Below are 27,318 nucleotides of genomic sequence, written 5' to 3' on the forward strand. Positions count from 1 at the left end.
GAGGCAGACATATGCTAAAGCGAAAACGAAACTGAAAACCGATGCTGTTGCCGAAGCCCCAAGTCCGATGCCCGATGCCCGAAGTTTATGTTGATTGTTATAAAAGCCGCTGCTCTATCCAATTCGACTAGCATTCTACGTTCGGCTGGCGTAGGAAGCGCAACTTGTTTACTCGCTTTCATCTCTCCTTTCAAATAAATACAAATATATCTCAATTTCCATTAAGTCGTTCAAAAAAAAGCGCGCGCAAAAAACAAACAACAAATAATTTACAAAAAGGAATAAAAAGGCAAATTTCTAAAAAACAAAAGAATTGAAAAAACCAACAGTGAAAAAGACAAAAAGTCACTAGACCCCGAAGCCGACGCTAAAGCCGTTGTAGGCACTGAGTCCTGTTTACTTGGCCATTATCAGAACCGGGAAAAAAACTAAAAAAAAAAAAAGAATTAAAATTGTTTCATTGTTTTGTGTTTGTTTTTTTTTTTTGTTGGTGTTATTATTGTTGTTCCCATTGAAAGTGCATTGAAAAAAAATTAAAGAAATAGAGAGAAAAAGCCACAAAATAGAATTAAAAATCCAAAAATCAAAACAAAACAAAAACTAACTAACGCCAAAGGAAAAGGGGGGGGGGGAAAGGAAATGAATAGTGTTGCACTTATCCTATTTCCGAGTGATTAATGTTTATGTTGCTGTTGTTGTTGTTACGATACAGATTATATGGCCCCAGGTGTCATTAGTCATTTAAGCAAATTGATGTATTAGGGCATTCAATCTCGCAAACTTTTGCCATCAATTGAGTCTGCCCCAAAAAGTAGGCAAGCATTTTTAACTGTTGAATGTTACGTTGAAATTTTCCATACATTTCAATCTAGATTTAGATCGTTTGCAAAAACCATAGAAACTAGCAATAACAAATTATAATATTTGGATCTGAATGAAGATACAGTAGAATCCGGTTATAACGACTCCGCTCATAACTAAAGTTCGATGAGTGATTGGTTGGTTACAATACAAACTTATATGAAAGAGCCTCCGGTTAGTACGAAAATTGTCAGCCCCTTGATCGTCGTTATAACCGGACTCTACTGTAATTTGAAATGAATTAGGACGGATTAAGAATTCATATTACTTCTTACAGCAAACTTCTAGTATGGGTCGGCTTCGCTCTTAAGACAATCTTGTGGAGATTTGGAGATCTGTTTAGCTAAACGAACAATCTACCAACTCTTGGCTTACGCCAGACAGGTTATAAGCCCTGCTGGGCATTCTTCTAATCCGCCAAAAACTGTGGCACACGATCCAAGTGGAACCCATCGGCTCAATCTTATAAGCCAAATATTAGCCGACTAAGAAACTTGAAAACTGCAATGGCCATAACTTCCATTAGTGGAATTACAACCAAATAAAGCAAAACTATCTTAGATAAGAAAGATTTCCTTTACAAAGTAACTAAAGTCCTAACTGGACTTTAAAATACAATCCCTTTAATTAATGCATGTCAATTGTCTGAAAGATTGCCAAAATACTTAATTGCTTAACAAATATCATTATCATATTTTGGCCATATTAGCCTAATGTGGTTTCCTAATTTGTTAACTAATTTCTCATACCCAGAGTGACATCTGACAGATTATATTCGTTTTGTTTGTTTTGTTGTTGGTCTGTGATATTTATGTTTCTCCCTTTGTTGTTTATGTTAAGCATTTTCAGCTGTCATTTTTCATTTGGCAAATGGAGTAATCAAAATGGAAATTGCATTCTTAGTGGATAAAAAACGGAGAGAGAGAGAGAGAGAAAAAAAGTTGGCCAAGTTTTGCTTGAAAAATTTAAGTACTTTTCTAAAGTATTTCGTTTAGCGTTGAGCTGTCCATTCCTCCATACAACTTACCCCCCCGTTCCCCCTACAATATTCTCGTCAAACAAAGTTTGGCATAAAGCGTTTGAAATTTCATTTTAATTTGCTTTCAATTTCGTCTGCAGTCCGCAAAACATGCCAATGCTGGTGGCTGAACAGAAGCAGCAGCAGCTGCCACTCGAAGGTGGGACTAACCCATAGCCATTCTCCATACCATACCATTCCCATTCCCATTCCCATGTTGGCAAAAGAAAGGGAAAGTTAAAGTGGGTGGCAGAGTGGGCGGTGGGGGCGGAGAGCAGGCCTTTTATTTAACTGATAGTTTAAGTTAGTTGGGCAAATAAAAGGCTGGGATTACAACTAGAAGTTGAACTAACAACAACTACTATTAACTATTTACATTCCCCAAACTCTTAGGGAACATTTTCCAAAAGGTAACTAAAAGGTAAAGCAAACTCCGTGTACTCCAGAAAAAGGTGTATAAAAAGGAAACCTGTTAAATGTAGCCCATTCATCACTATGCCCTTTGTGCATTTAAGTTAGTTAAGTTAGTTTCAATAAACCAAAGAAACAATAAATAATCATTTCAATGACACTTTAATAACTATTCTTAGCTCAACAGGCTCAACAATTGTTAATGTGACAGTTCAAGCTGTTACCCTATGACTCAACCAATTTTGGCTTAAAGTTATTAATTGAAGTCCGTTTTTAAAGTATTTGAAATTTAAAGTGAACTCTGCAATAGTTTTTGAGACGTTTTTCCACTTAAAAAAGTTGCTTAAAGATCATGACGAAATTTCTTTTTGATCTAATTTAGGATCTATCCACTCAATTCCTGCTCAACTGATGATGATGGTGGTCTATGGTAAAGGACATTGGCAAAAGTAAATTCATCCAAAGAGAAATATATATGTATACATATATGTACATATGTAGTCAAAGGCAAAGTCAACCTGCTGCTGCTTGTTCATAGTGGCTCAGTGAGGAAGCTAAAGGCCATTAAATTGGATTTCCTTTACCTTCGTTATTTTAAAGGTTTTTTGGGTTTTTTTTTTTTTTTTTTTTAAACACGTAGCTTAGTCACGTTGAGAACTTTTTTAAATTACTTGGTACTACGGCGATGCATGTGATGTGAGCCAGCAAAAAGGCCATAAAAGAACATGGAAAGGCAGGAGCTCAAAAAAAGCGACACTTAAACATTAATTTTGAATGCAATTGGCCAATAAAACTTTGCCAGCGGTGGATTTTCTTCAATTAATTATTATATGACCGCCATTGGCAAGATGCGTTGGCAATTTGCAAGTCAAACTTCCACGAGGGAACGAAAAATGAATCGAATATTCCAGTACATAGAAAGATAATAGATTTTGGAATAGGAATGAAGTGAAAAGGCTTTAACTAAGGCTTACTAGGAGTATTAAATGAGGCTTTCGTAATAATCATACGCCCTGTTAGCCAAAACTTAACAACACCTTTTTAGAGGCAATGTAAGATTTGGGAAAAAAACTTTGAATAAGTCTATTTTAGAGTGGAAAACCTTAAAATATTGTTTTTTGTTAATGCATTCCATTTGACTATCTTTATACCAAGTCAAGAGAAATTTAGAATTCAAACGATCTTTGCAACGGGAAACTGTACGGAAATGAATGTTCCTTAGATAATCATGAAAATCATTTCTCTGCAAGACTCTTATTTTCATTTTAAACTGATTTCATTTCATTTGTTTTTCTTTCTTTTATTTATGCTTTTCTGTTCTGGATATTTTTTTATTCTGCTCTGGTGGCATCATCATCAATAATGTGGCACTAACAAGAGCAGCAACTGACAGAAACTGCAGCAACAGCAGCGTTAAACGATTAGCACTCGAAAACAGTTTTTATAACAAATACACAGAGAGAGAGAGAGGAAGAGAGAGAGAGAGAGAAAACACCGAAGTGAATAAGAGAAGAATAACACAGAGTTTGGAAAAACTAAATAAGACAAAAATAAAAAAAAAAAATGGCACTGCAATTGAGCAGTTGTCGTCCTCGTCCTCGTTGTCGTCGTCTTCATCAAGCAGACATTTGGAAGCAGGATGCTACTGAAACCAAAATACAACATTATCAACAACATCTTCAGCAACAATCACATTCACAGCCGAAGCATCAGCAGCAACATCAACGGCAACAGCAGCAACAGAAACATAAGCAACATCAAGAGCAAAAACAAAAACAGTCACCGCAGCTGCTGCCATTCATGTTACTCCTTGTGATGTTGACACTGCTGACGCGACCATTGAGTGCATTTTCGAATCGTAAGTACAACTGCTTTGGCTCCGGCTCCGGCTCCGGATCCGCCCATCTATTTTCCTCCCCCGAACAGGCCATAAACATCCACTGAAAATGCCAAGTAGTAAAGTAAAAACCATCAACAATCTATTCTTGTGATGTGAAACATTGGCAATGCGAGGTTTGCCCATTAAGTTGTTACAACTCGGCTACATATTGAGCAAATCTTTTCCTTGCCCATGATAGGATATGGTATTTGATTTCCATAAAGTGTGATAAGCTCCTGAGGAACTATTGATAGGTCTGCTGTGGTATATACGAAAGGACATAATTTCCTAATTATCCCAAATTTAAAATCTCAAATGGGTACACCACCAAATAAGTTAGCCACATTTCCTTCAGTGATTAAGACATTAGAAATCTACACACTCAACTTTAGTCTAGCATTCAGATAGATGAACTTGTCCATTCACATTTCTACTACTTTTTTTTTCTCACTATTTGGGTTTCATTTATCCTTTCATCCAGTGACACGTTGATATGTGAAATGTTGAGTTTAATTTGGTTAATCCCCAAATAAACAAGACATGCACAAATTTTAGTTAAATTAAGCAAATAAAAAGCAAAAGGGAATGTAACTTGCGTTTATATACACACATAAAACATACATGTATATATATATATATATATGTATATATGTAGGGAAATGTACGATGTTGGAATAAATTAACGAAATTCGAAATTTGAGTAGCTTAATTACTGTGTATGCAAGTTTTGGGCAGAAATTGCAGATGAATTTCAATTTAAAGCACGAACAGATTTTACAAGTGATGACTGCAAATGATAATGAAAATACAATGAATTGAACTGATTGTTCTTCGATGGCCTGTGCAATGGGAGGGGTTGAACGTTGCGCCTTAGAGTATGCAACAAATGTAGAAGTTTTCGTATGCCTTGTCAATCTTTGAATTTTAAATATCTCTTAAAATGATTGAAAAATATGAATGCATGTTCTACTTATTGCATACTTTAGGGGGCAAAGTTCATCACATTTCGAACTGATTGGCTATGCTAGTCCAAGAACTGACTGACAGATTGATCGTGTCACGATGTTATCACAAAATTGCATAGGCAAACAAATCGTTGGAATTGGTTTTTGGTTGAGTCCTTGTGTCATTGGCATCCTTGTTGTTACGTTTACGGTTTCCGTTTGACTCCATTTTTGGCTTACACTCTGTCCGCATGTGAAGGCATGCGTGCGGCATTAAGTTATCATCGACATATCCAGAGAGATGGAGATGGAGATGGAGCTGGAGATGTTGATGGCAAATATGCGGATTTGCAGTGTACTTTCAGTGTTATTATTGTTTGTTCTCCCTGTGTGTGTGTGTGTTGTGCTGTCTTTTGTGACATGTTTTGTTTCGTCTTCTTCATCTTCTTCTTCTTTTTGCGCTCAAAGGCATTAAAATTCACACGCACACAAACTGAAAGGCAATCTTCAATCTTTCGCATCGAGGCATCGTAAACATCGTGGCACAAGATTCGAAATGACTAGACCAATGCGACCAACAGCGTTGGTTTCCTCTTAAAGTTCAAAAAATATATAGACACAAGATTCAAGATTCGGTATGAGACAGATTGAGTGAGTGGGTGGAAGGATGGGAGGGGGTTAAGTCGGGACCCAGTGTCGTCGTTGTCGTTGCCGTTGTCGGTTTGCCAACAAAACGTGTATTAAAAATCAATAGAAGTTACAAATGTCTTCTTCATTTGAGACGAGACGAGACGCAAAGACCCGGCGGAACACACCGACACACACACACACACACATACACATACACAAAAACACATTTTGTGGCGCCGCGCCATTTGACTGGGCCTGCAATTTTCTCTAAAGGATTGGCTACAAATTTCTCCGCCACCTCCTTTTCTTGTTTTCCTTTTTGTTCTTCTTCTGCTTGTTGTTGTTATTGTTGGCTTGTGTAGGTGATTCAGTAACAGTTTCACACAATTCAGGTATGATCGATAAATTTAAGAAATTATATTTTTATTTGCATTTTATCTTAAGCAATAAAATGCAATTTGTTTAAGATTTAGCTTAGACTAGTCGCAAGATAACTGCTAGAAACTGGGCCTGGAATAGATTATTGAAACTGAAACAGAAAGTCAATGAAAGCATCTGACTTTACATTTACTAACTAGCTAGTTCCCTTTATCGGGGTCACCAATTGTCAAGGCCGTGAGAAATTATAACTTCCCCCTCTAAACCGACGTCTGGCAATGCTTTTGCTTAGTTATCCGACAGAAGAGCTGATAGAAAGTAGTGAGAGTGAGAGCTTGGCAAACAAATGAAAGACATCTTATTACTGGGTCTGGAAAATGACTTGAATTCCTTGGAAATAATATTGAGGACTGCCCTCGTTTAACATTTCAACATATTCATGCCCACTAAATCTGATCTGATGTTTCAGATGATGATTCAACTAATTTTGTTGTCACTTCGGCTTGTACTTCAACTAACGACAATGGGCAACAATATGAACATTTTTTTGCCCAAATACAGGGAAAACAAGAAGAAAAACACAAAAAACGCACACACACATAGAGTGTTAGAAAGATAAGTGAAAGGAGAATACACAAACACACTTGAAGTTCAGTGGGTCTAGCTTGGTTTTGGTCTTAATATGGTCTGGACACTTGCCTTGTAACGGTTTAATGGCCTGGTTGGTTCTTTTTTTTTGTGTTGTTCTTACTGTTGTCGTTGTTGTTGTTGTTTTTCTGAAGAATTCAATTTATTTAATCCAGTCGCCTGGTCATGTTAATATGCCAAAGGCAAAAGCAAAGGCAAGGCAGGAGCACATCGATAAAGCCAGTCTAGGGCCATGGCTCACATGAGCGTGAATTTCACTCACAAATCCATCGTAACCGGACACGGACAACAACACAAACACACACACACTCACACTCACACACAGATAGAAAGAGAGAGCAAGCAATTTTCATTTTGCTACCATTCTTTGCTTTTCAGACGCCTTTTATTTGCTTCACCTGGTTTTTGTACTTTTAGCGCCAACATTTTCTATGGTCGCTAGCTACATTCATGTTTATTTAATTCGCGTAAATTTTTATTAATTTTAATTGAAAGCTTTACGAGCGTTTAGTGTTACACTTTGTTTATTCAATTCTTCTTCCCTTTAGTTTGCCCTGCCTTTCTTTACTTTTCTGTTATTTTAATTTCATTTCTAGTTTTTCCTTCTTTTGTGTGTTTGCCCAGAAAGTTCTCATTAACAGTGATTCCAGACCCTGAAGAATTATATAAGGCTTTAATGGATATCAACCGATTGTGGAGATGAAATAATACTAAAATTCCAAAATATTTCAATTTGGAAAATTTCACGAATGTTGTTGTCGATTCATAAGATTTTCCAAGTTCTTTCCGATCAAGTCGAAACTTCGATCATAAAGGTTCAATTCGTGGTGCTTAGTAGTAGACTAAGCTTATTGAAGTGACGATAGAATAAACGTTTTAGCTATCGATACTATCGGGGGTACTATCGTAAGTTTGACATATTTAATTGCTATTATCGTTGCAATCGTTTGTAAAGTGATAAATAAGATAATGCCTAAGCTCACCCTCAGATACATATGTATACATATTTGGAAGGAGATAGATGGAGAAACAATAAACAGCTGATTATGCCAAGATATGGCCAGAAAAGATATATGCAAGAAAGTTCTTTTGATTATATAATACATAAAATATATCATTTGCCATCTGTCAATTCGATTCAATTCATAAAAAATTACAAATTAAGCAAGCGTAGAATCCCTCCCGTTGTGTAGACCATATCCGTATCCGTTTCCGTGTCTGTTCCTCTTACTGTTTCTCTGTCTGTTTCGGAGTTTGTGTGTGTCCGTGTCCCTCGTCTGTAAGTAGCCCGCAGCGATTTAAAAAGTTATTGCCATGCTTATCATTGTGTTCCATCGTTCAACCGCCTATGGCCTCCACCCCCTCTTTCTCTTTCTCTTGCCGATTCTCTGTCTTACCGAAATCCTTGGCAAATCCCACGTCAGGGTCGCATACGCCATTCTAACTCCTCCGTTGTACTGTGCCCCCCTTCCTGTCTACCAGACCTATCTACCTCATTCACCAGCATCCCCTTGAGAGAGTTGATGGCTCATTTTGGGGGCCACCTTTCTCGTATGCGGTGACGTGACAACGATAAAATGCCGCTGCTCCCACTCCCAGCTCCATCTGGATGCTGTCCTGCCCTGTGACGGCTGCCTACTAATCGAGATCGACTTGTTGTTGTTGTTGTTGTTGTTGGGTTAAGGGAAATCTTTTGTGAATGCAAAGTTTTGCTCTACCCAACAATCAAGCGAACAACTAATGAGAAGGCAAAAGCTGCAGATTTCCTTCATTCATTTCATTTCTCAATCAATAGGCCACAAAAAAAAAAGGAGAACAAAAATCAAAAGGAAGAACTTCTTGCAGATTCTCGTGTGTTTTCGCTGCTGCTGCTGGTGCTGCTCTTGTTGGTGGGTGTCATGCCAAAGTGAAAACTCAACTGAATAAATAATCAACTTGCAACATGAGAGCCCCCACCACCTCCCAACCGCCCCAAAGACTTCATCACCCTCCTTTCCCCCATAGACCCACTAGACAGGAGAACAAACTTTGACAACTTTTACGTTTTTATTTGGTAACAACAAAAAAAAAAAAATAAAACAAACACACACACACTCACAAAAAATGAAAGTAGAATGAAAGAAAAGTTTATACTTCTCTCTCGCTCTCAATGGGATCACTCAATGGAATTTGTTGCTGTGAATGTGTGCGTGTGTGTGTTTGGGCCCTAATACATTTTGACTTATGGAGAACATATATACATACATAGATATATGCTGGATATGCTGGCTATATTGTGTGTATGTATTTGTGGATTTGCGCTATGGACCAGAAGGCCAATGAGTTGGCCAATTCAGCGACGTTTGCCAATTTCGCCTCGATTTATTTAGTGGAAACCAATAAATAACCAATGATGTATGTATGTTCATCTCTCTCTCTTTCTCCCTCTTTCTCACACACACATCACATCTGATTCCCACGAGAATGCATTCTGTATGCACAGTGGTTATAAAGTGAAAGAAATGATAAACTCTCTTCTTATAGTCATGTATATTTTCCCATTTTGTTTACCTAAACATATGGTCAAGGAAAATCACACTAGCAGGAAGACTTTCTCCAAACAACAAAACTTTATACGTTTATTGAAAACACTTTTAACAGCTCTTCTTCCATCCAAGGAAACTTTTTAAAGACCAAAAACATTCATTGCATGAGATGTTCCACTTGGCAAAGGACAGTCCATATATTGATTTCAAAACTAGATTGATTAAGCATTTATTGGCATTCGATTTTTAGTTTTCAAAATTGTGTCACACTGTGCCTTTAATGCCTGCAGCAGTCCGAGAAATCCAAGGATCCGAGCATTCTTTTCTTCATGTACCTAAGTGTGTGTGTATGCTTGTCTGCAGCACGTTTTTGCCTTCATCCGAATTGAAATTCCCTTTAAACATTTTGTCATTCTTTTGCAGTGAACACAATTTAACACTTTACTGTTTGCCATGGCTCTTGGGGATGCTGCGTTGTCCTCTAAAAAGAAGAAGAAAAAAAAAGTAAGCTAAGCCAATTTTGCAAAAAAAAAAAAAAACCCAATCCGTATCAGCAATATGCGAGGTGTTGGAGATAGAGAAAGATATTGAAAAGAAAGAGAGAGAGGGGAGAGAGAGAGAGCAAATATGGCGTCATTCAACGCATTTCCGTTTACATTACACGCTCATTTCCGCTTCGTGTGACTTTATTAAGCATTGCCGTTGCCTGCATTTCTTCTCCTTCAACATTCTACCCCATTGGAGTTTTTCTCACACACACACACACACACAGCTATAACTATACCAACACATAAAAGTATTCCCGCAGTTTGCCACTTGTAGTGCGCTCAGGCAAACGAAAAAGCTGCCAGAAATGTTCTTTGAATTTGCCTTAGTTAGACGAATCAAATGTTGCTGGAAACATGAATATATATATATGTATATATATGTGTGTGTGTGTGTGTGGCTGTGTCACTTAAATTGGGCACATCATTTTGTAGCTTAGTTCATTGGAGCGTTCACGTGTGTGTGTGTGTGTTTGGAGCGATTGTGGTTAAAGCACTTAGATCGGCTTGCCGAGCAAGAGATTTCAATGATAAGCAGCCGGATAAGTATATGAATTTATTTTCTCTCTTGTGTTTGGGTCAAAATAACATACAAGTTAAGCTCTGTGGGTTGAGCAAAAGGACCTTTAGTTAGCCATCAATCAGCAGGTGTCCAAAACCCAAAAAAGTATGCAACACATTTTGAAAACTTTCGTCTGCCTGGGTTCTTATTCATTTTTATGACACTGTTTTGTGCATTTTAGAAATAGAAACAATATTAAGTTGTTGCTTTTATGCTGTCTAAGCCGAAACATTTCATTTGATGAACCAATTTGATGGCCTTGCTTGTTTATGCTACAAAACAAACAACTTTCATGTGCGGTAATTGCGGTTTGTCAAAACTATGCAACAAAATGCCAAATAAATAGACCAAAGAACCTTCCGATTTCATGGGAAACGTAAAATTGAAATAAATCTTTGCCTCGTTTGGACTTGAGTGTTAAATTCGTTATCATCTTCGATCCAACATCCATTTTATACAAGATAAAGAATGAGGTTTTTGAGCCTTAGCCTAGAGCCAAAATAACACACCAATTTCATGTAGTCCAATACAGCTTTTAGTCCTTAATCCTCTTTACAAGGGGAGGAAGAGCACTTAGCTACGTTCAGAGCTAAACTGTTTAACTAGAGGTTCTTTAGATAAATATTTAAAAACTGGCACAAGTAGCAGACTAATATTGGAATTGGAAATGAAAATTCTATCAAGTCAAAAAATATTTATCATCAGAATCCCAAAAATGACCTCCTCAGTTGTAGATAATCTTTCAATTTTCTTATATTTTTTGAAAGTTTTATATTTGTTTACCGAAAGTCCACAGATAATCGTAAATATTTTTATGTTACAAGTTGATTGAACTTAACAAAAACGACTAAAACGACTGTCGACTTGATTTATGTATATTGTGACATAAACTGAACGTATAAATAAATTTCAATCACTGTTTTACAACTTGACAAATAAACCCTTAAGAGCTGAATTAAAATATTTGATGAGCAGTTTCACTAACCCTGGTTAGTCAAGGAGCAAGCAAGAGAGCTTGGATTCAAAGGATCAGTCACATATGGAAGTTGTTTTTTTCTTTCTATTAATTGGAGCCGAAAAGAACGTTTTCCAAATTCGGTTTGCCATTTTCTGTTGCTGATGCTGATGAAGAATTGAAGAGTTGTCAATGGGACTTTTGTTGAGTTTTGCCATTTCTCTTTGGGCTCTTATCCTCCTGTTCCCAACCAGGCGAGCAACCAACCAAACTCTTCTTCTTCTACTCCTTTAACTTGGCCCAAGTTGCTCGGATGTTGGTGGCCACTTTTGGTGCTTGAGTTCTTGCATTCAACTTTTTAACTGCTGCATAAATATTTATATTGAATTCAAATTGGTTTTGCGCTTGTTTTGCTGAATTTTGTGTGTCCTCCAATTGTGGGCCGGCAAACGGGCTCTTGTCCTGTTCGTTGTTGAGGCTCTTGGAAGGCCAATCCCTTTTTGCTGTTTTCTATTTTTGGGTTTTCTTTTTCATTCTTATTTTTTTTTTTTTTTGTGCTTAAACAAAAGCTGTCAATTTGTATTTCAATTAAATTTGAATGTATTTTGCGGCACTTGGCTGCCTCAAATTATTTGTCCAGCTCCTACCAGTTGGCACTCTCTCTCTCTCTAACACTGTGTGTCTGTCTCTTTTTGGCTTGTTTACTGTTAACGCCAACTGGGCTTTAATCCATCAAAAGGCAGCCGGCAGCCAAGTGTCAAAATGCCGTTTCCAAGTAATTTACTTATGTCTAAACTGCTTCCTCGCCTGCCACCTCGAGCGACTCCTGCTCATGTTTAATTAGCTGGCAAGCTCTCTATCTCAATCTATCCCACTCTCTCTCTCTCTCTCTCTCTCTCTCTTTCTCTAATTTTCTCACTGTCTCTCATACACACAACTAGATGAAAATTCTCTGTTTAGTTGGCAAATATTTGTTAATTTGCCGTCGGCATCGACGGCAGCTTCAGCTCCATCTACCGAAGAGGACGAAAGGAAAGGGGAAGGAGGAGAAGGAGGGCCAGCAACGGCGCCGCGCATCCAATTAGCGTGGCAAAGTAAATCTATTTTAAATTGATTTTTGCCTGATTAAATTGCGTTTACCACTTTCGTCTTCAGCTCAACTTCATACATACATATATATATGTATATATCTTTTTCTCCTTCTCTTTTGGTGGGGCATAATTTCATTTGGCTTGTGTATGTGTGTGGGTGTGTCCTTCTATTCGCAGACAATTTTCCCAACAGCTGCGGGGCATAAAAGCCGAAAGCCTTAACGAAACCGACATCAAACCGAAACCTCGCCAAAATTCTCAACTCATTAAGCTTAGCTTTGACTTTGGTTTTCGCTTAAATTTCATGCAAAAATCATTTGTCGGATATGAATCCCCGTTTTTTTCTCTCCGTTATACTCTTTCCACAAAGCTTACCAACACTGGCAATGGGCAAGATTGTTACATTTATTCTGATTCAAAACTCACTAAACCAAACGCAAAAAATACTTTTCGTCTTTGTAAAAGTTACATATGTAATGAAGCCTATCTGACCCTTTCTGTAGGGCAATTTCGTTGTCAACGAGCAGTTCAGAAACAGAATTCATTAATCAGCTTAATTGGATTTCCACATCCTTGCCTGTTAAGTTGAAATTTATGATATAATTGACCAAGTTAATGCAGCGAGATTCTGTCCATTATACAGGGTATAGAAACTACTTCACAGTCAAAGGGAGCACATAATGTCCCCGCCTTCTGCTGTCGGTTCTATGTTTTTCTTTTTCTTTACGTCCTTTTTGGATTGGATTTAGGTCAACTGCATGTACGTGGATATGAAAAACGTAAAAATCAAACCCATTTCGTATTGAATATCATCAAGTGGCGTTGGCCAAAAAAAAAAAAAAAAAACGTTACCCGCATGCAGGATAAGGGGGTGGCTGTGTGGGGGGAGCTGCATGCATTTGAAACTCATTAGTCGAATCTATAGTGAAAGCTATTGGCGAGACGTCATAACGTCTTCTTTGCTAAATACTTTTGCTTTTACATCTTGAAATGAATTGAATCAAAGTGCTGACTCTGAAGCACACACGGATGGTATATATGTACATATATAGAGTTATATATACATTAACATATACACAGTGTGTGCACACACATATGTATGTACCTCCATCGTTCCTTCCTGTATCCATTGAGTGTGAGTGCGTGAGTGTGTGTGTGCATATGCAAATGTTAAGCTATTATTAAGGCACTAAAGCGCACTTGGATCAGCAAGCAGCTATATGTATACATAGGTACATACACAGTGGAGGCCAGATAATCAGGGCATCCTTTTGCAATTACCTACATATGTATTATAGTAGAATGCAGGTGTCTCTTGATTATTAGTCGTAATCTTAAACAGAAGTTTTATATGACATTTCATTTGATTTGCTCAAGGCTAAGCCATATCGAAAAGTGGTATATATATACTGCATTATAGTCTAGGAAAACTAAGAAACTCCATGGGAAAGAAGTAAAGAATCAGAATAGATTGTTATTATTAAGTTTCTGTTTTTGGTCGAGTCTACTCAATATTTTTAGCTTTGCCTGTTGACTGTGCCAAACACTTGCATACACACATTATCTCTCCCTCTTTTATTCTCTCTTTGTCTGTCTCTCTCTCCCTCTCTCTCTCTCTCTAGTCGCACATTTAATTTAATTTAATTTAGTTACATTTTCATGTATTTTCTTATTTTTTTGTTATACACATACATACACACATATACACATACATATTTTTTGTTCCATTTTAATTTTTGAAATTTATATTCCATTTTCATTTTGCTGCGCTAGCTCCCAAGTGGGCAATGCAGGCAATAGCAAGAGGCCAGGGCTGAAAGATGGAAGAACGGAGAATAGGAGTGTCGGCAGGGCCATATGAATGGTGAGAAGGAGAGTGGGTCGGGTGAGGGGAGGCGGGAGAGTGGGGCATGCTGCAGCATTAGCACACAAAACGTTAGGAAAAAACACAAGACAACAGGCATCAGCAACAGCAACAACAACAGCAACAGAATGAACAAGAAGTGAAATGGAATGAGTTAAAATGAAGTGAGATAAGGCATGGAGAGGGGCCAGAGGAAGAAGGGGCTTGCAGATGGAAGGTAGGTGATGCAAAGTATCTGTGACTTGCTCATATGCGGCGGCACACGATGACGACATGGATACATTTATATTTACAAAGTGCCTGTCGTAGGTGGGCCGAAAAACTTTATCAGCGAGTTACTTAGCCCCAAGTCTCCCCCAAGTTGTCCTTTCTCCTGTCGGTCCGTCTGTCTGTTTGTCTGTCTGTCTGGCTGTCTGTCAGTTTGTCTGCCTGACTGTATGGCTTTTGCCGCAGCAGCAGCAGCCACCGCACAATGTCATTAACCAAATGAATGGCTGACACTGCAGATTTCCACCAACACCATCTGAGCAGATGGCATAAGTAGAAAGAAAGTGGGTGAAGGCGTTGTCTTTTGGCGTCGTTTTCTTGTGATTAAGTTGGCTCTCCCTTCTATACGGCTCCTCCACCCCCCCAAGTCCCCTTCTCCTCCACCTGGTGGTGGACCACCCCAAAAATGTTCGACAAGTGCCACAACCGCCATGGCCATGGTCAAATGAGGCTCCAAGGAATAGGTTGAAATTTTGTGTGACTGATCAGGGACGGATTATCAATAAAATGATTGAAAATATGATGTGAAGAACAATCCCAACTACTGACAAAGTCCTGGAAAAACTCACTAAGTAATCGGCAAAGAAAATAATTCAATTTCATCAAATACAAAAATCTTTGATATTATTGTTAATGTTTTGGATGAGTTCTTATTGGAATCTAATTGGTTTAGACAAGGAACAGATCAAAATTTTCGTTCTGGGTTGAGGCAAAATATTATCCCATTTAGTTTGATTTGATTTTCCATAGATCTAAGCCACGGAGAATCTCTAGATTGGAATGGTGTGCAATATAAGATCACCTTTCTTTCAAGATGAACCAAGTATCAACTAAGCTGTCAATTTGCTTTTAATCCTAATCCAGCCCTGAGATGATGGCAATCTAGTTGGAGGAGGCTTGGATTGAGGTTAGTGATGACAACAACTTAGATGAAAATAACTTCGCATTTATAAGTGACAACTTTCTCGAACTGTATGTATATATGTTTGTGTGTGTGTGTGTGTTTGTGTGAATGTGGTCCATGAATACTCTTAAAGAATTTGTGTAATTTATGGGCAAGGCGTGGCAGACAAATGACCTATGTAGGTTTGTTTATTGTATGTGTATGTATGTATGTATGTACACATTTTTGTAGACACACGCACAGTAATAACTAACGGTAAATTAGTTTGCAAATAGAAACAGAGAGAAAACAAAACAGTGATATAGAGAGAGAGGGAGAGATGGTAAAAACCAGTCTAAGAGATGAAAGCTAATTTAGCCAAAACATACTCTTATGTATTTCTGGACCAAACTCAATGAGAGGGAAGTTAGTAAAAAGCCAGTTAGAAGAGCTGAGTTCTCTACGGGAGGTAGATAGGAAGTGGGATGGGTGAAGGAGAGGGAGTCTGGGAGGTGGGGTTGTTTGGTCAACGGAAGATACATACATGTACATATGAGACACACGAACAAAAAGAATCAACAAACAAATTAAGTTGCTACGCAAAACCTTGCAAATGGACACAAGTTTTTATTCTGTCAGCCATGAACCACAAAAACTTACCAGGAAGCTACCAGGAAGCAAAATTCTAATCTAAACATCAATATACATATATGCGAGGGCTGTTTCAGACATACTAGCCTTATGTGTCCTAGCCCAAACTAAAGTCTTGGCACTTCTTTCTTAAATGTTGACTTAGTTTACAAATTTGCATTATAGAGTTACTTGGGAACTATAATCAATTATCTAGGAAATGTTGCTAAAAGCCCCAAATGTTGTGCTACAGAATCTTAAAAATTAGTTTATTTTAAGCCCAAAGAAGATCTTTAGTAGTTTTGTTTCGTTTTTGCATACTTATCCATTGCATACTTATCCTGTTCAATATTCTATATGCTTAGATACCCTGTAACTGACTTTGACTGTAGATATAAGTTCAGTGTAAATTATCTTCAATATTATGGGATATAAAGCCATTTGGTAACAAGCTTTTGCTCAAAAGTTAATATATATGGGAATAATTTGTAGAAAGTTAAAAGTGATGCAAATTCAAGTCCTTCTTCTTACAGGGCATTGACTATTCGGCCTAGATTCATATAATATTTTATCAATTTCAATTTTTGGCTTTTGCGTTTTCAGCTTCATTTTGACTCTTGGTGTTGTTTTTTGTTCTGGTTGCTTTTCGTTGGCCACAAGCCAAACCAAGCAAAACCAATGTGGCTCATCCCACACCACAATCGCACACACACATGCCTAAACCTCCTAAACCAAAGGGGGCTCAGTGCGTGGCCAATGGTTTATTAGATTGGGTTTCAATGTGCCTGCTGTTGGCCGTTTTTGGTTTGCGCTGTCTGTTTTGCGTGTGCCTTTTAATTTATTTATCACGCAGTTTCTGCCATTGCCGGATTTAACTCTACTGCTTTCCGCCTAGTGGTTGGGGGAGTTGGTCTCTTTTTTTCCGCTCCTGGTGACCATGGCAATTTGGTGGGGGTTTTTGTTTATGCAAGGAGAGGTCACCGCAGTTAGGCATGTTTTGTTTTTCAAAAATGCATAACGCATGTCGCTTTTGAATGCATATCATGTGCGTACCATCGGCGTTTCCTTTACACACACCTACACACACACACACGCACACACAGATATGTACATACACCTGGTCGTCCTTCTCGAAATGTTTGCGGTCAAATTGCAAAAGCATTGCCCAAGCACAATATGTTCCAGTTCAGTTCAGCCACTCTTTGGATTGTGTGTGTTTGTTTTTTTTTCGCCGCTCTTCTTCTCCTGTTTCTGCTTGTCGTCTCCGGGTCCATTTCACTGTGGTAAACCATTGTGCAATTTGATCCAAATGAAGAAGTTGTCAAGGTAAAAACGATGTGATTAAAGTGGTCTTTGTGATATTTTAGAGTAGATTAACGAACTGGGCGGCAAATGTCATCATTACTCAAAGTGTCACCGCAAACCGCTGACGAGTCTGGGCAATTACATTAACCTGTGCACAACATCATCCACATAATCATTACCATTATCATTATCCGGTTCATCATTATCATCATCATCATCATCATTTCGAAGGCATAAATGATGGGTGCCAAGTGGCGAACCATTAAATAAACTAAACTTCATCATAAACTAAACGTGAGCTCGTTTGCTGTAGACAATCTGCCAATACATACATATCTTACATATATATATACCTATATATACATGTTTGTACATACATATGTATATGTACGTATGTATGTATGAATGTGTGTTTGCCTGAGTGCACACCATAAATCCTCAATAATTTATATACGACAAAATGCCTCAACCACATTTCTAGAGGGAGGTCCTTGGCGAAATTTGTTCAAATATTTGTCTCAATCAAAAATGTAGCTAACAAAAGGAGCAAAAGAAAAGTAAAAGAAAACGTTAAGCGAGAAAGTCATAGGAGCAAGCCAAATGTGAAAGATATATCTAAATGTGCCTATTATGACAAAGGAAGAGAAGTCAACTCCTTCACTTTAGCAGAGATCAAGATATGAGTAATGCTCACATAGAGAGTTTTAGCTCAAAAGTCGTTTTAAATGTCATTAATTTTATTCTTCATAATAAAAAGCAAATGATCAGCTTTAGTCAAAAGGAATTCACTTTTAAATCATAGATGTTAAAAACAAATTGATTGATCAAAGGACCCCCAAAAAGTAGGCTATGTATTTTTCTCTCATTGGGTAAACTTCTTAAAATTGTTTGTGTTTGATAAATATTATGCATCAAGATATTTGTGAATAAACCCTTTTTCATGAATTACACGGCGTATAAGTAATATTTTTTTTGTATTATATGGCGAAGAGAAATGTAATGGAAAAAAATGTGATTGAATTGTAAATGGGTCAATAAGTGGGTGGTTGGCACTTGCATTGAAGTCCCAACGTTTTCAATGTCATTTCATAACTCAATGTGACAAGGCGAACGGACAACACGAACAACAGGAGCAAACGCAGTCAATTTATATTATGAGAGAAAGACGGAGAGGCAGACGGAAACGGACATGGCGAATACGAATTGGACAGATGAGAGCGGAGGCAGAATGGGTGGGGAACGGATAATGATAACAGAGCACAAAAGGAATTCAATAAAGTGTTAAGTGAGAGGGAATTGGATATAAGGGCAATGGCAATGGCAATGGCGACATTCTCAAGATGCTTTTGCGTCACTTGAACGTTAGCCTAGGGGGAAATAAGAATTCGAAACGTAAATGGAAGTGGATGAAAAGCAAGCAGAAAAGGGAAAGGCATCAACCAATTGACAACGATTTGTGCATATAACATCATTATAATGACATCATCCGGACGACGACGAACAAACAAAAACAGAAGGAGAAAGCACAAAAAAAACACACACACCACACACACACACAGACAAGCTAAGGAAATGCCATTGGGTGGGTGGGCGACTTCTAGGACTGGGGTGGACGATTTCTTGGTTTGGAGTGCTAGCAAATTGTGTGGAAATGCGTCGCAGAAAGAACTTTGAAAGATGAAGAAAAAAACCAAAGGGACGGGAAAAAAATGCCTTTCGCAAGTTAAGTTATTCGCATGCAGTAAATAATAAGAAAATTCCTGTGCGCTTTGGCATGCCACTCATCTAACCATCATGGGCCCATTCCCATTGCCATTATCCAGTCAAACTATGCATACATATATATATATGTAGGACTCCACACTCCAATCCCATTGCCTTATCCATTCGGGCAGCATTGAAGAGAAGCATTCCAGAGCGTAGCGTTAAATGGCATTTCAAGTTCAAAGCGCTCAAACAAAAACTTTTTTGATTAGGATCGGGGTTTCAACTTAGAAGCAACCAGGCGGCAGCAGAGTCAAAGTCAAAATGCAATAAACTTCAAGTTTATTAAATTTACTGTCATATATGTAGACACAAACACACACATATATACTTTAGGTAAGTACGTGTGTGTAAATTCAATTACTTTGCCAAAGTGTGAAAATATTACGTATACGTATGTATGCGTGAGCAGCAGAAAGATTCCAAGCTAAACGAAAAGAAAAGAAAAGAAAAAAAAACACAACATTTAAACTGCAATCCGTTTTGTAATCAAATCAATTCGAGCTGCTGCTTTTTTGGAATTTTAAATTAACTTTCAACAATACAAAAGATGTTACTAAGAAACAATCTACCTGAACAGTGTCCTAACTCAATTTCACTAAAACAGAAACTTCCCAAACCAATTTAAACTTTAACTAAACTTTCAATGAAAACTTCATTTGCTGTGACTTCAACTATTTTCATCTATTGATTTTTAGAGCAAAAAGCTAAACCTTCTTAAAGATGAAACAACCTTCTTCTCTTTCGTTGCTGTTGGTTAATAAGCATTAACAAATATCTTAATCTTAATCTTTGGTTCTCTGATGTTTTCTTCAATGTGTTTGATGATGAAGTTCATTTCAAATTCTTTGGCCATTTGTGCACGAGTTTGGTAACAATGTAACCAATTTGTTGTATATTACCATCATCCCGTTTATTTTTTTCTTTCTATCCCCCGCCCCACACATTCCCTGTGTCCTGGGGAGGACAACTCTGTCAGCTCGATGGGTGGTGAAGAGCAAACACATTCGCTTGGTTACACGACTGTTACGGTTCGTACGTATGTACATATGTATGTATGTAAGTATGTGAGCTTGTTTGGTTCTGAAGTGAGACATATGTAGTGTAACAAATCAATTTTATACGAAACCACCAGTCTGTGTGAGTGTGTGTGTGTGTGTGTGTGTGTGTTTGGCTGTGTGTGTTCTATCCAGTTGAGAAACCAACTCGTTGGTGGCAGCATATTACTTCCGCTGAACTTGATTGAACCTGCTTGGTTGAACAGCATCATGCTGGCAAGCGACGGAAAGCGAAAATTTATTATGGCACACTGGTTCGAAATTTTTGGTTTCTTAAAAAGGACATTCGAACAACTGTTCTTCGATCTCCCCTCGATCCCGTTCTATTTTAACAATTCTGAACCGAGCTCACACTTAGAATTATCGTACTCGAGTTAGTTAGGAAATCAATCAACAGTATCTAGCTAGTCCATTATACATACAATATTATCCTTCATTAAGGTATCCCTGAACTTCCTTTGAGATTCTTAACGAATTCTCATGATTTTCAATCACACAAGTTCCTGGTCAATTTCTTGGGCATGTAAGTAACTTCAGTTTGACATATTTGAGATATTTTTGGGGAGAACAACAATTCGATAAACTTAAGCTTCTAGTTTGAAAACGGAATAGTAGATACCACAAAGTGTTGTCCCACTGTTCCAGCCGGAAGGAAAGCGAAATTCATCATGAGATGGGATAGATTCAACGAGCCCGTTGGCCGTCTAGCTAGCCTGTTCAAGCTCAAACCTAAATCATTGACCGATTCCCCGCTGCTGTCACTTTTGATTGTAATCGAGTGTTTTTACTGTCGCTCTCTTTATCCGTGCCCGATGCCCGATGCCGCATCCCCATCCCCATTTCCATCACTCCGTCACCGACTCCCCCATGTCTAGATTGTTGTTTTTTCGTTCCTTTCGCATTCCTTTTCTCATCTAGCGCCTCCATCATCTTCCATTTGTGTGCACTGTCAAACAATTTGATATACTTGGTGCACTTCACTGTGGTCCACATCTCTCAATTCACATCCACTTCCACTTGCATGTGTGTGTGTGTGTGTGTGTGTGAATGTTTGTGTGTGTTTGCCAATTGGATTTGACATTTTATTGGGTTTTTCTTTCCCTCTTGTTACTGCCGCTTCACTGGCTAGATGGCCGAATGGCAGGACGATTGTTAGTCCTGCTGACTGCTGACCGATTGCCGCAGATGAGCGGTACAGAAAGAGAGAGAGAGAGGGATGGGGGTGAGTGAAAGTGGAATGAAGAGGTAATAGCAGAAGCCGAGTGAAGCGAATCAAGTCGGTCAGATTGAAATCGCGTGTTTCGTTTTTATTTGGGTAATTAGTACAAAGCAACTTGATTATCGTAACGCCCAATACATACATACATACATACATACATACATACATAAGTATGTATAAAGGATGCCATCTGCATCTTTTATATTCTCGCAACTCGTAACTGGAGACCATGCTTTAATTGCCACATTAATTTCAAGAGCGCGTCATAAAACGTGGCAAGAACAGTCTGGACAGATAAAAGTGTCGAAAAGAGATGGTTAGCAAAAGAGGAGTAAGCGATTGGGAAAAGAGGGAATCGGGGAGTCAGAAGGATGCGTTTGCTGGCCCACAGGCCAAAGCCCTCTAGACGTGATTCAACTTGAAATCGAAGAAAAGATGCAAATTACTGAAATCAACTACAACAAATTGCTTCAATAAAATGTTGATTAAAGTCGCCGCTCTGACCAATAAGCGGAATATTACTAGACTCAATGGTCCCACGAAGGCAACTTGTGTTTCTTCGTAGATAACTTTTGTCGCCACAAAGGTTTTAAATGAAAAACACTTAAAACATGGCTGTGGCAGAGTGAAGAGTCGGTAACGGATCTGAGCCTTACATAAATAATCAAAAAGTTTAGCTTGTTCTCCTTTGCCACTCATTCACACTTTGAGAACTTGTGTAACTTCTTTTTACTAAATCCATGGTATATCTCTATTTTCTTAAGGTCTATCAGATACAAAACTTCATGAGATCTATCTGGATGATAAGGAGATAAAACTCAGCTGGATGGTCGATTGGTATAAACAGGAGGTACTTTTCCATTTGCAAAATGCATTCAATGAGCAGCATCGTTGGTTCTATTTGGGTTTCTCGAAACGTGGCAGTCTGGCGGATGCGGACATTTGTTTCTTTGAGAATCAGAATGGTTTCTTCAATGTGGTAACAGACACATACACCAGTCCCGATGGTCTTTGGGTACGGAAGGATTATCAGCAAGATTGCGCTGTCTTTAAAATGGATGAATTCACTTTGGCATTTAAACGCAAATTCGATACATGTGATCCACTCGATTTACGTTTGCATGTGAGTATAATATTCTTTGATATCATTTATCCATTTATTTATGCGTGGTGTGTTAGGAGGGCACCATGTATGTGGTTTGGGCACGGGGTGAAACCGAATTATCTTTGGAGGATCATCATCAGTTTGCAATGCCAAATATAAGTTCGCCCAATGAAGCAGGCATGAAAATGATGCAACTATTGCGTGCTGACAAAATACTTATACCCGAGACGTAAGTAGTTTCCTAACTCTATTCCAGCTAGCTGCACGGTAATCCATTCCATTGGCTTTTCAGAGATCTGTCTTCCATTGAGATCACTTTGAACAAGGCACCCATTCCAGCTACCGAGACCACCTATTGGTGTCATGTGCAACGGCTAAACGACATCACCAAGCATCGCCATCATGTTGTGCAATTCGAGCCAATAATTCAAAACCCACACATTGTGCATCACATGGAGGTGTTTCACTGTGAAGCCGATGAACATACCGAAATTCCTCTTTACAATGGGGACTGCGATCAATTGCCAGCCAAAGCTAAGGTCTGCTCCAAGGTAATGGTCCTGTGGGCCATGGGTGCCAGCACATTTACATATCCGCCAGAGGCTGGCCTTCCAGTGGGTGGTCCGGGCTACAATCCCTATGTCAGGCTTGAGGTGCACTTTAATAACGTTGAGAAGCAAACAGGTGAGTGTCGTATTTCTCTTGTTTTCAAATGTGTAACATATACTTTGGTTCTTTAACTCTGATTCCTTCTATTCGACACACTTTGCTAGTGTTGATTAACTGTGTTAATCATTAAATTAGTGTTAGCAATGAACGAAAATATTTCAAACTGACCTGCTCTACATGATGTAAGGTATATGTATACCCAAAGTTGTCTTTTTTAAATTAACTTTTTGGAATGTTTTATTACTATGGCTGCTGTCAAAGAGAAAAGAGAGAGAGCGAGAGAGAAAGTGTCATCGCAATTTCATTAAAACTTTTATTTATACATTTATGTATGTCTATATATGTACATATGTATGTATGTATGTATGTACTTGTCGCAAGGACAGCAATGTCGTTATCCGGGTTGATTTAAGTGTCCTTTTGCATTTCAAACGAACAACAATTACAACAAAAAGAGAAGAGAATGTTGAAGTGGGGGAAAAATATTAATCATATGCCCACTTTTTCTCTTGCTCTCTTGCAGGCCTTGTGGATAATTCCGGTTTTCGCATCAAAATATCGAAAACTTTGCGTCAATATGATGCAGCTGTTATGGAATTGGGCCTAGAGTATACTGATAAAATGGCCATACCACCGGGCCAACAGGCATTTCCTCTTAGCGGTTATTGTGTGGCCGATTGTACACGGGAAGCCTTACCAAGCAATGGCATAATTATCTTTGGCTCGCAATTGCATACGCATTTGCGTGGACTCCGTGTCCTTACGCGACATTTTCGCGGTGAACAGGAACTCCGTGAAGTAAATCGTGATGATTACTATTCGCATCATTTCCAAGAGATGCGTACATTGCATTATAAGCCACATGTAATGCCGGTGAGTCACACTGACGGAGAGAGAAAAGGGGAGACAGATCATGACAGACTTATTCACATTTCTTTTTAGGGTGATGCATTGGTTACCACTTGCTATTACAATACCACGGCCGATAAGAGTGCCGCTTTGGGTGGATTCGCCATCAGCGATGAAATGTGCGTCAACTATATCCATTATTATCCAGCCACGAAACTTGAGGTATGCAAAAGTTCTGTATCAGAGGAGACGCTCGAGAATTTCTTCATCTATATGAAACGGTGAGTGACTAATGGAACTGGGAGACCCTCTTCTTTATGTTGGCCATTTTTCTTGGCATTTCGGTCAAAAGCATCAAAGGTTAAAAGTTTGTTTTCTTCCCACCACGTTACGGTGTTCATCTTTTGTTTGCTTTTTGTTTTTGTCTTTGGGCACGCAGGGAATTTCACTTTATGTTTTGACGACAGGCTGTATTCAGGCTAAAAAAGGTGTTCGCTAATTGCCAACTTTAATGGCATCTCAGCAGCAACATAGAGATGGAGAGAGAGAGCAGATGAGCAGGGCGGAAAGGAAGGAAGTGCGGTCGTTTTATCAAAGTTTATATTAGATTAGCAAACGGCGGTAACTCGCTGGAATTTGCGGTCGGTTATGAGAATGTGGCAAAAATTTACACATAAAAGCTTAAAAACAAGAAAAAAGAGCAATAATTACTAAAGTAACCCAAAGAAATATAACCAAGAAAGGTCAACTTTTGAACAATTATCAATGATTAGGCTGAAATAAATTTCAAAAAAAAAAAAAAAAAAAAATTATCCCAAAATGTTAGTATACAGAATTTGTTAAAAAGTTTTTACAAAGGCTTCCAAAGGAAACTTAAAATAAGCATTTATTGTTCACACTGATCTTTAGTGTTGATTGAGAAAATATTAATCGATAAAGTAGATCAGTAACTTAAAAGTTAAATCTAAATTCGTTAGTTAACGACCATTGAATTGAGTTAGTGGTTCATGGGGCATTTCGTGGGAATTCGACAAAAGTTTCAGGCAAATTAATTTGACTTCTCGTTTTTCGTTTTTGTGGCGGCAAAGCAAGGAGCATCAGCGTGGCGTACATTTGAATAGGGCACGTTCAGCAAATTATCGTAGCATCGAATGGAGCCAGCCACGCGTCGATCAACTGTATACAATGTACATACAGGAGCCGCTTAGTGTGCAATGCAACAAATCGGATGGTTCACGCTTCGAGGGACACAATTGGGAGGGTGTTGCTGCGACGCCTGTTCAAATCAAAATGCCCATACATCGTAAGCTCTGCACCAACTATAATCCGTTGTGGCTGAAACCGCTGGAGAAGGGTGAATGCGATTTACTGGGCGAGTGCATCTACTAGAATGACACAGACCAGACAAAAGGACAGGAGGAGAGAGAATGAAATGGGAAATGAAAATGCAGGGCTTTAGCCTTGGGCACGATGATGGGCACATGCACGTTTAGCACACACACACAAAGACACACACACAGAAACCCACACAAACATCCATATATGTACGAATATAGTGTTGGTTTCGCTTTCGGTTTTGATTCTTGTTGTTGTTTTTTTTTTCTGGTTTTATATGGTTTTTAATTCCTTTCATTTTCCTTTTTGGTAGTTGCCCTTCATCATCATCATCGTCATTATTACTATTATTATTATTATCATCAGAGACAAAAGGCCACACAAATGTTTTCACTTTGTTTTTAAATATCTAATGAATTTTTGCCTCGCTCTTTTGGCCTTTGAAATTTTGCCGACTAAGGCAAGCAGCAGCAGCCGCTAGGCTATAAAACGTTTAATTCAAAGCATCTGCTTTGCCCCACACACACACACACACGCACGCATACACACACGCACGTAGACAGAGAGATACACATACGCAAGAAATTGTAGCATACTTTTGTGAGCTTGTTTTTTTTTTTGGAAATGGACACCAAAAGAACAGAATATAAAGAAAAACATAAGCAAAAAAAAGAGAGAATGAGAAAAAGAGAGAGTAAATGATGATGCCGCCAAGAACGTCCACTTGTCCTGGGGCTAGATAACGTTTTCAATGAGCTAAAGGCTCTGTTTATACAATATAAATGAGCAAACTTTGAATGCAGCCAACCAGCGGATGAGAGACAAAGTTCTACCTGACTATGGCTATATACATACATACGTACACACCTATAAGGAAATACTGCAAACTGGTCAGAACATGAAGAAGAAGAAGAAGATGTCAACTCTAATTAAGAAAAAAGTGGCTAAATGTTGGTCAAGTGTCACCGAGACAAACAATTTGCCAAGTCGTTTCACGTGTGTGTGTGTGTGTTTGAGTGTGTGTTTGCTTGTTTAAGCACTGAAGATGCATTTCAAATGACTGAATACATAAACGGCTACAGTTCCCATTCCCATTGCAAGTAAATTTATTCACAACTTATTTTGTTTTTTCTCCCTTTCTGCTCTTTGTGGCCGAAAATTTGTAGATTTTTATTTAACAAAGGGACTCAGACCACTTGTTTTTTATTACGAAGAAGTTTTTCATACAAATATTAACCAATTTGAATGAATTTATCTAATTGTGATTAATTTTATGAATTTTGATTTAACATAATTTATGGATTGGTTGTATTACTTAATTATTTACGGTTTTGTTTTATGACAATGATGACGATGATGGCTTTGGCTTAACCACCAATTGTTTAGCACACACACACACCCTTACACCTATACATATGAGAAAATATATAATGGATACGTTTAAGTGTAGCCTCTATATATGTAGATATATATATGTATTTATATATACATATATATGTATGTAAATGTATATTTAAGATGTGATAATTGTTCTATGGCTCCAAGAAAAAAACAAACAAAAAATTAAACAAAAAAAAACCCTAGAAGAAAAATTTATAAAACAAAAAGAGAAACGGAAATGGAAAAAGGAAAAAACTAAACACTGACATTCACGCTGAACCAAGAAATGTCTCAATATATAGATATATATATATTATTATTATTATTATTATATAATTTAAATATATATGTATGTATGTATGTACAATTTATCAAAAGAAAAAAAACCAAAAAGAAATAAAACAAAAACAAAAAACGAACAACAACAACAAAAAAAACGACCACCATACCAGCAAAAAGCAAATTGATAACATTGTTTTATTTATTAAATTTTAACTTTTACTTCTAGTCCAACTCAACTGAAAATCGAATTGAATTCGATTC

At 38.0% G+C, this 27,318-nt stretch overlaps 1 protein-coding gene across 4 annotated transcripts; it reads left to right on the plus strand.

Moving 5' to 3' along the window:
• Positions 1–146: 146 nt before the first annotated feature.
• Tbh (Tyramine beta hydroxylase) lies at positions 147–27,039 on the plus strand. Of its 4 annotated transcripts, none has more exons than XM_068302086.1 (8): positions 147–289; positions 3,674–4,148; positions 22,202–22,560; positions 22,617–22,771; positions 22,835–23,226; positions 23,735–24,084; positions 24,154–24,341; positions 25,149–27,039. In XM_068302086.1, the coding sequence occupies exons 2-8, from the start codon at positions 3,854–3,856 to the stop codon at positions 25,447–25,449; spliced, it is 2,040 nt and encodes a 679-aa protein (XP_068158187.1). In that variant the 5' UTR covers positions 147–289; positions 3,674–3,853; the 3' UTR covers positions 25,450–27,039. The 4 variants fall into 4 exon arrangements, with proteins under 4 accessions (XP_068158187.1, XP_068158190.1, XP_068158200.1 ...); XM_068302089.1 differs by having other exon boundaries at positions 3,729–4,148; XM_068302099.1 differs by having other exon boundaries at positions 3,749–4,148.
• The last annotated feature ends 279 nt before the right edge of the window (positions 27,040–27,318 follow it).

The sequence above is a fragment of the Drosophila tropicalis genome, unplaced genomic scaffold, assembly GCF_018151085.1.
Source record: "Drosophila tropicalis isolate 14030-0801.00 unplaced genomic scaffold, ASM1815108v1 contig_158, whole genome shotgun sequence".
In the NCBI taxonomy this organism is placed as follows: domain Eukaryota; kingdom Metazoa; phylum Arthropoda; class Insecta; order Diptera; family Drosophilidae; genus Drosophila; species Drosophila tropicalis.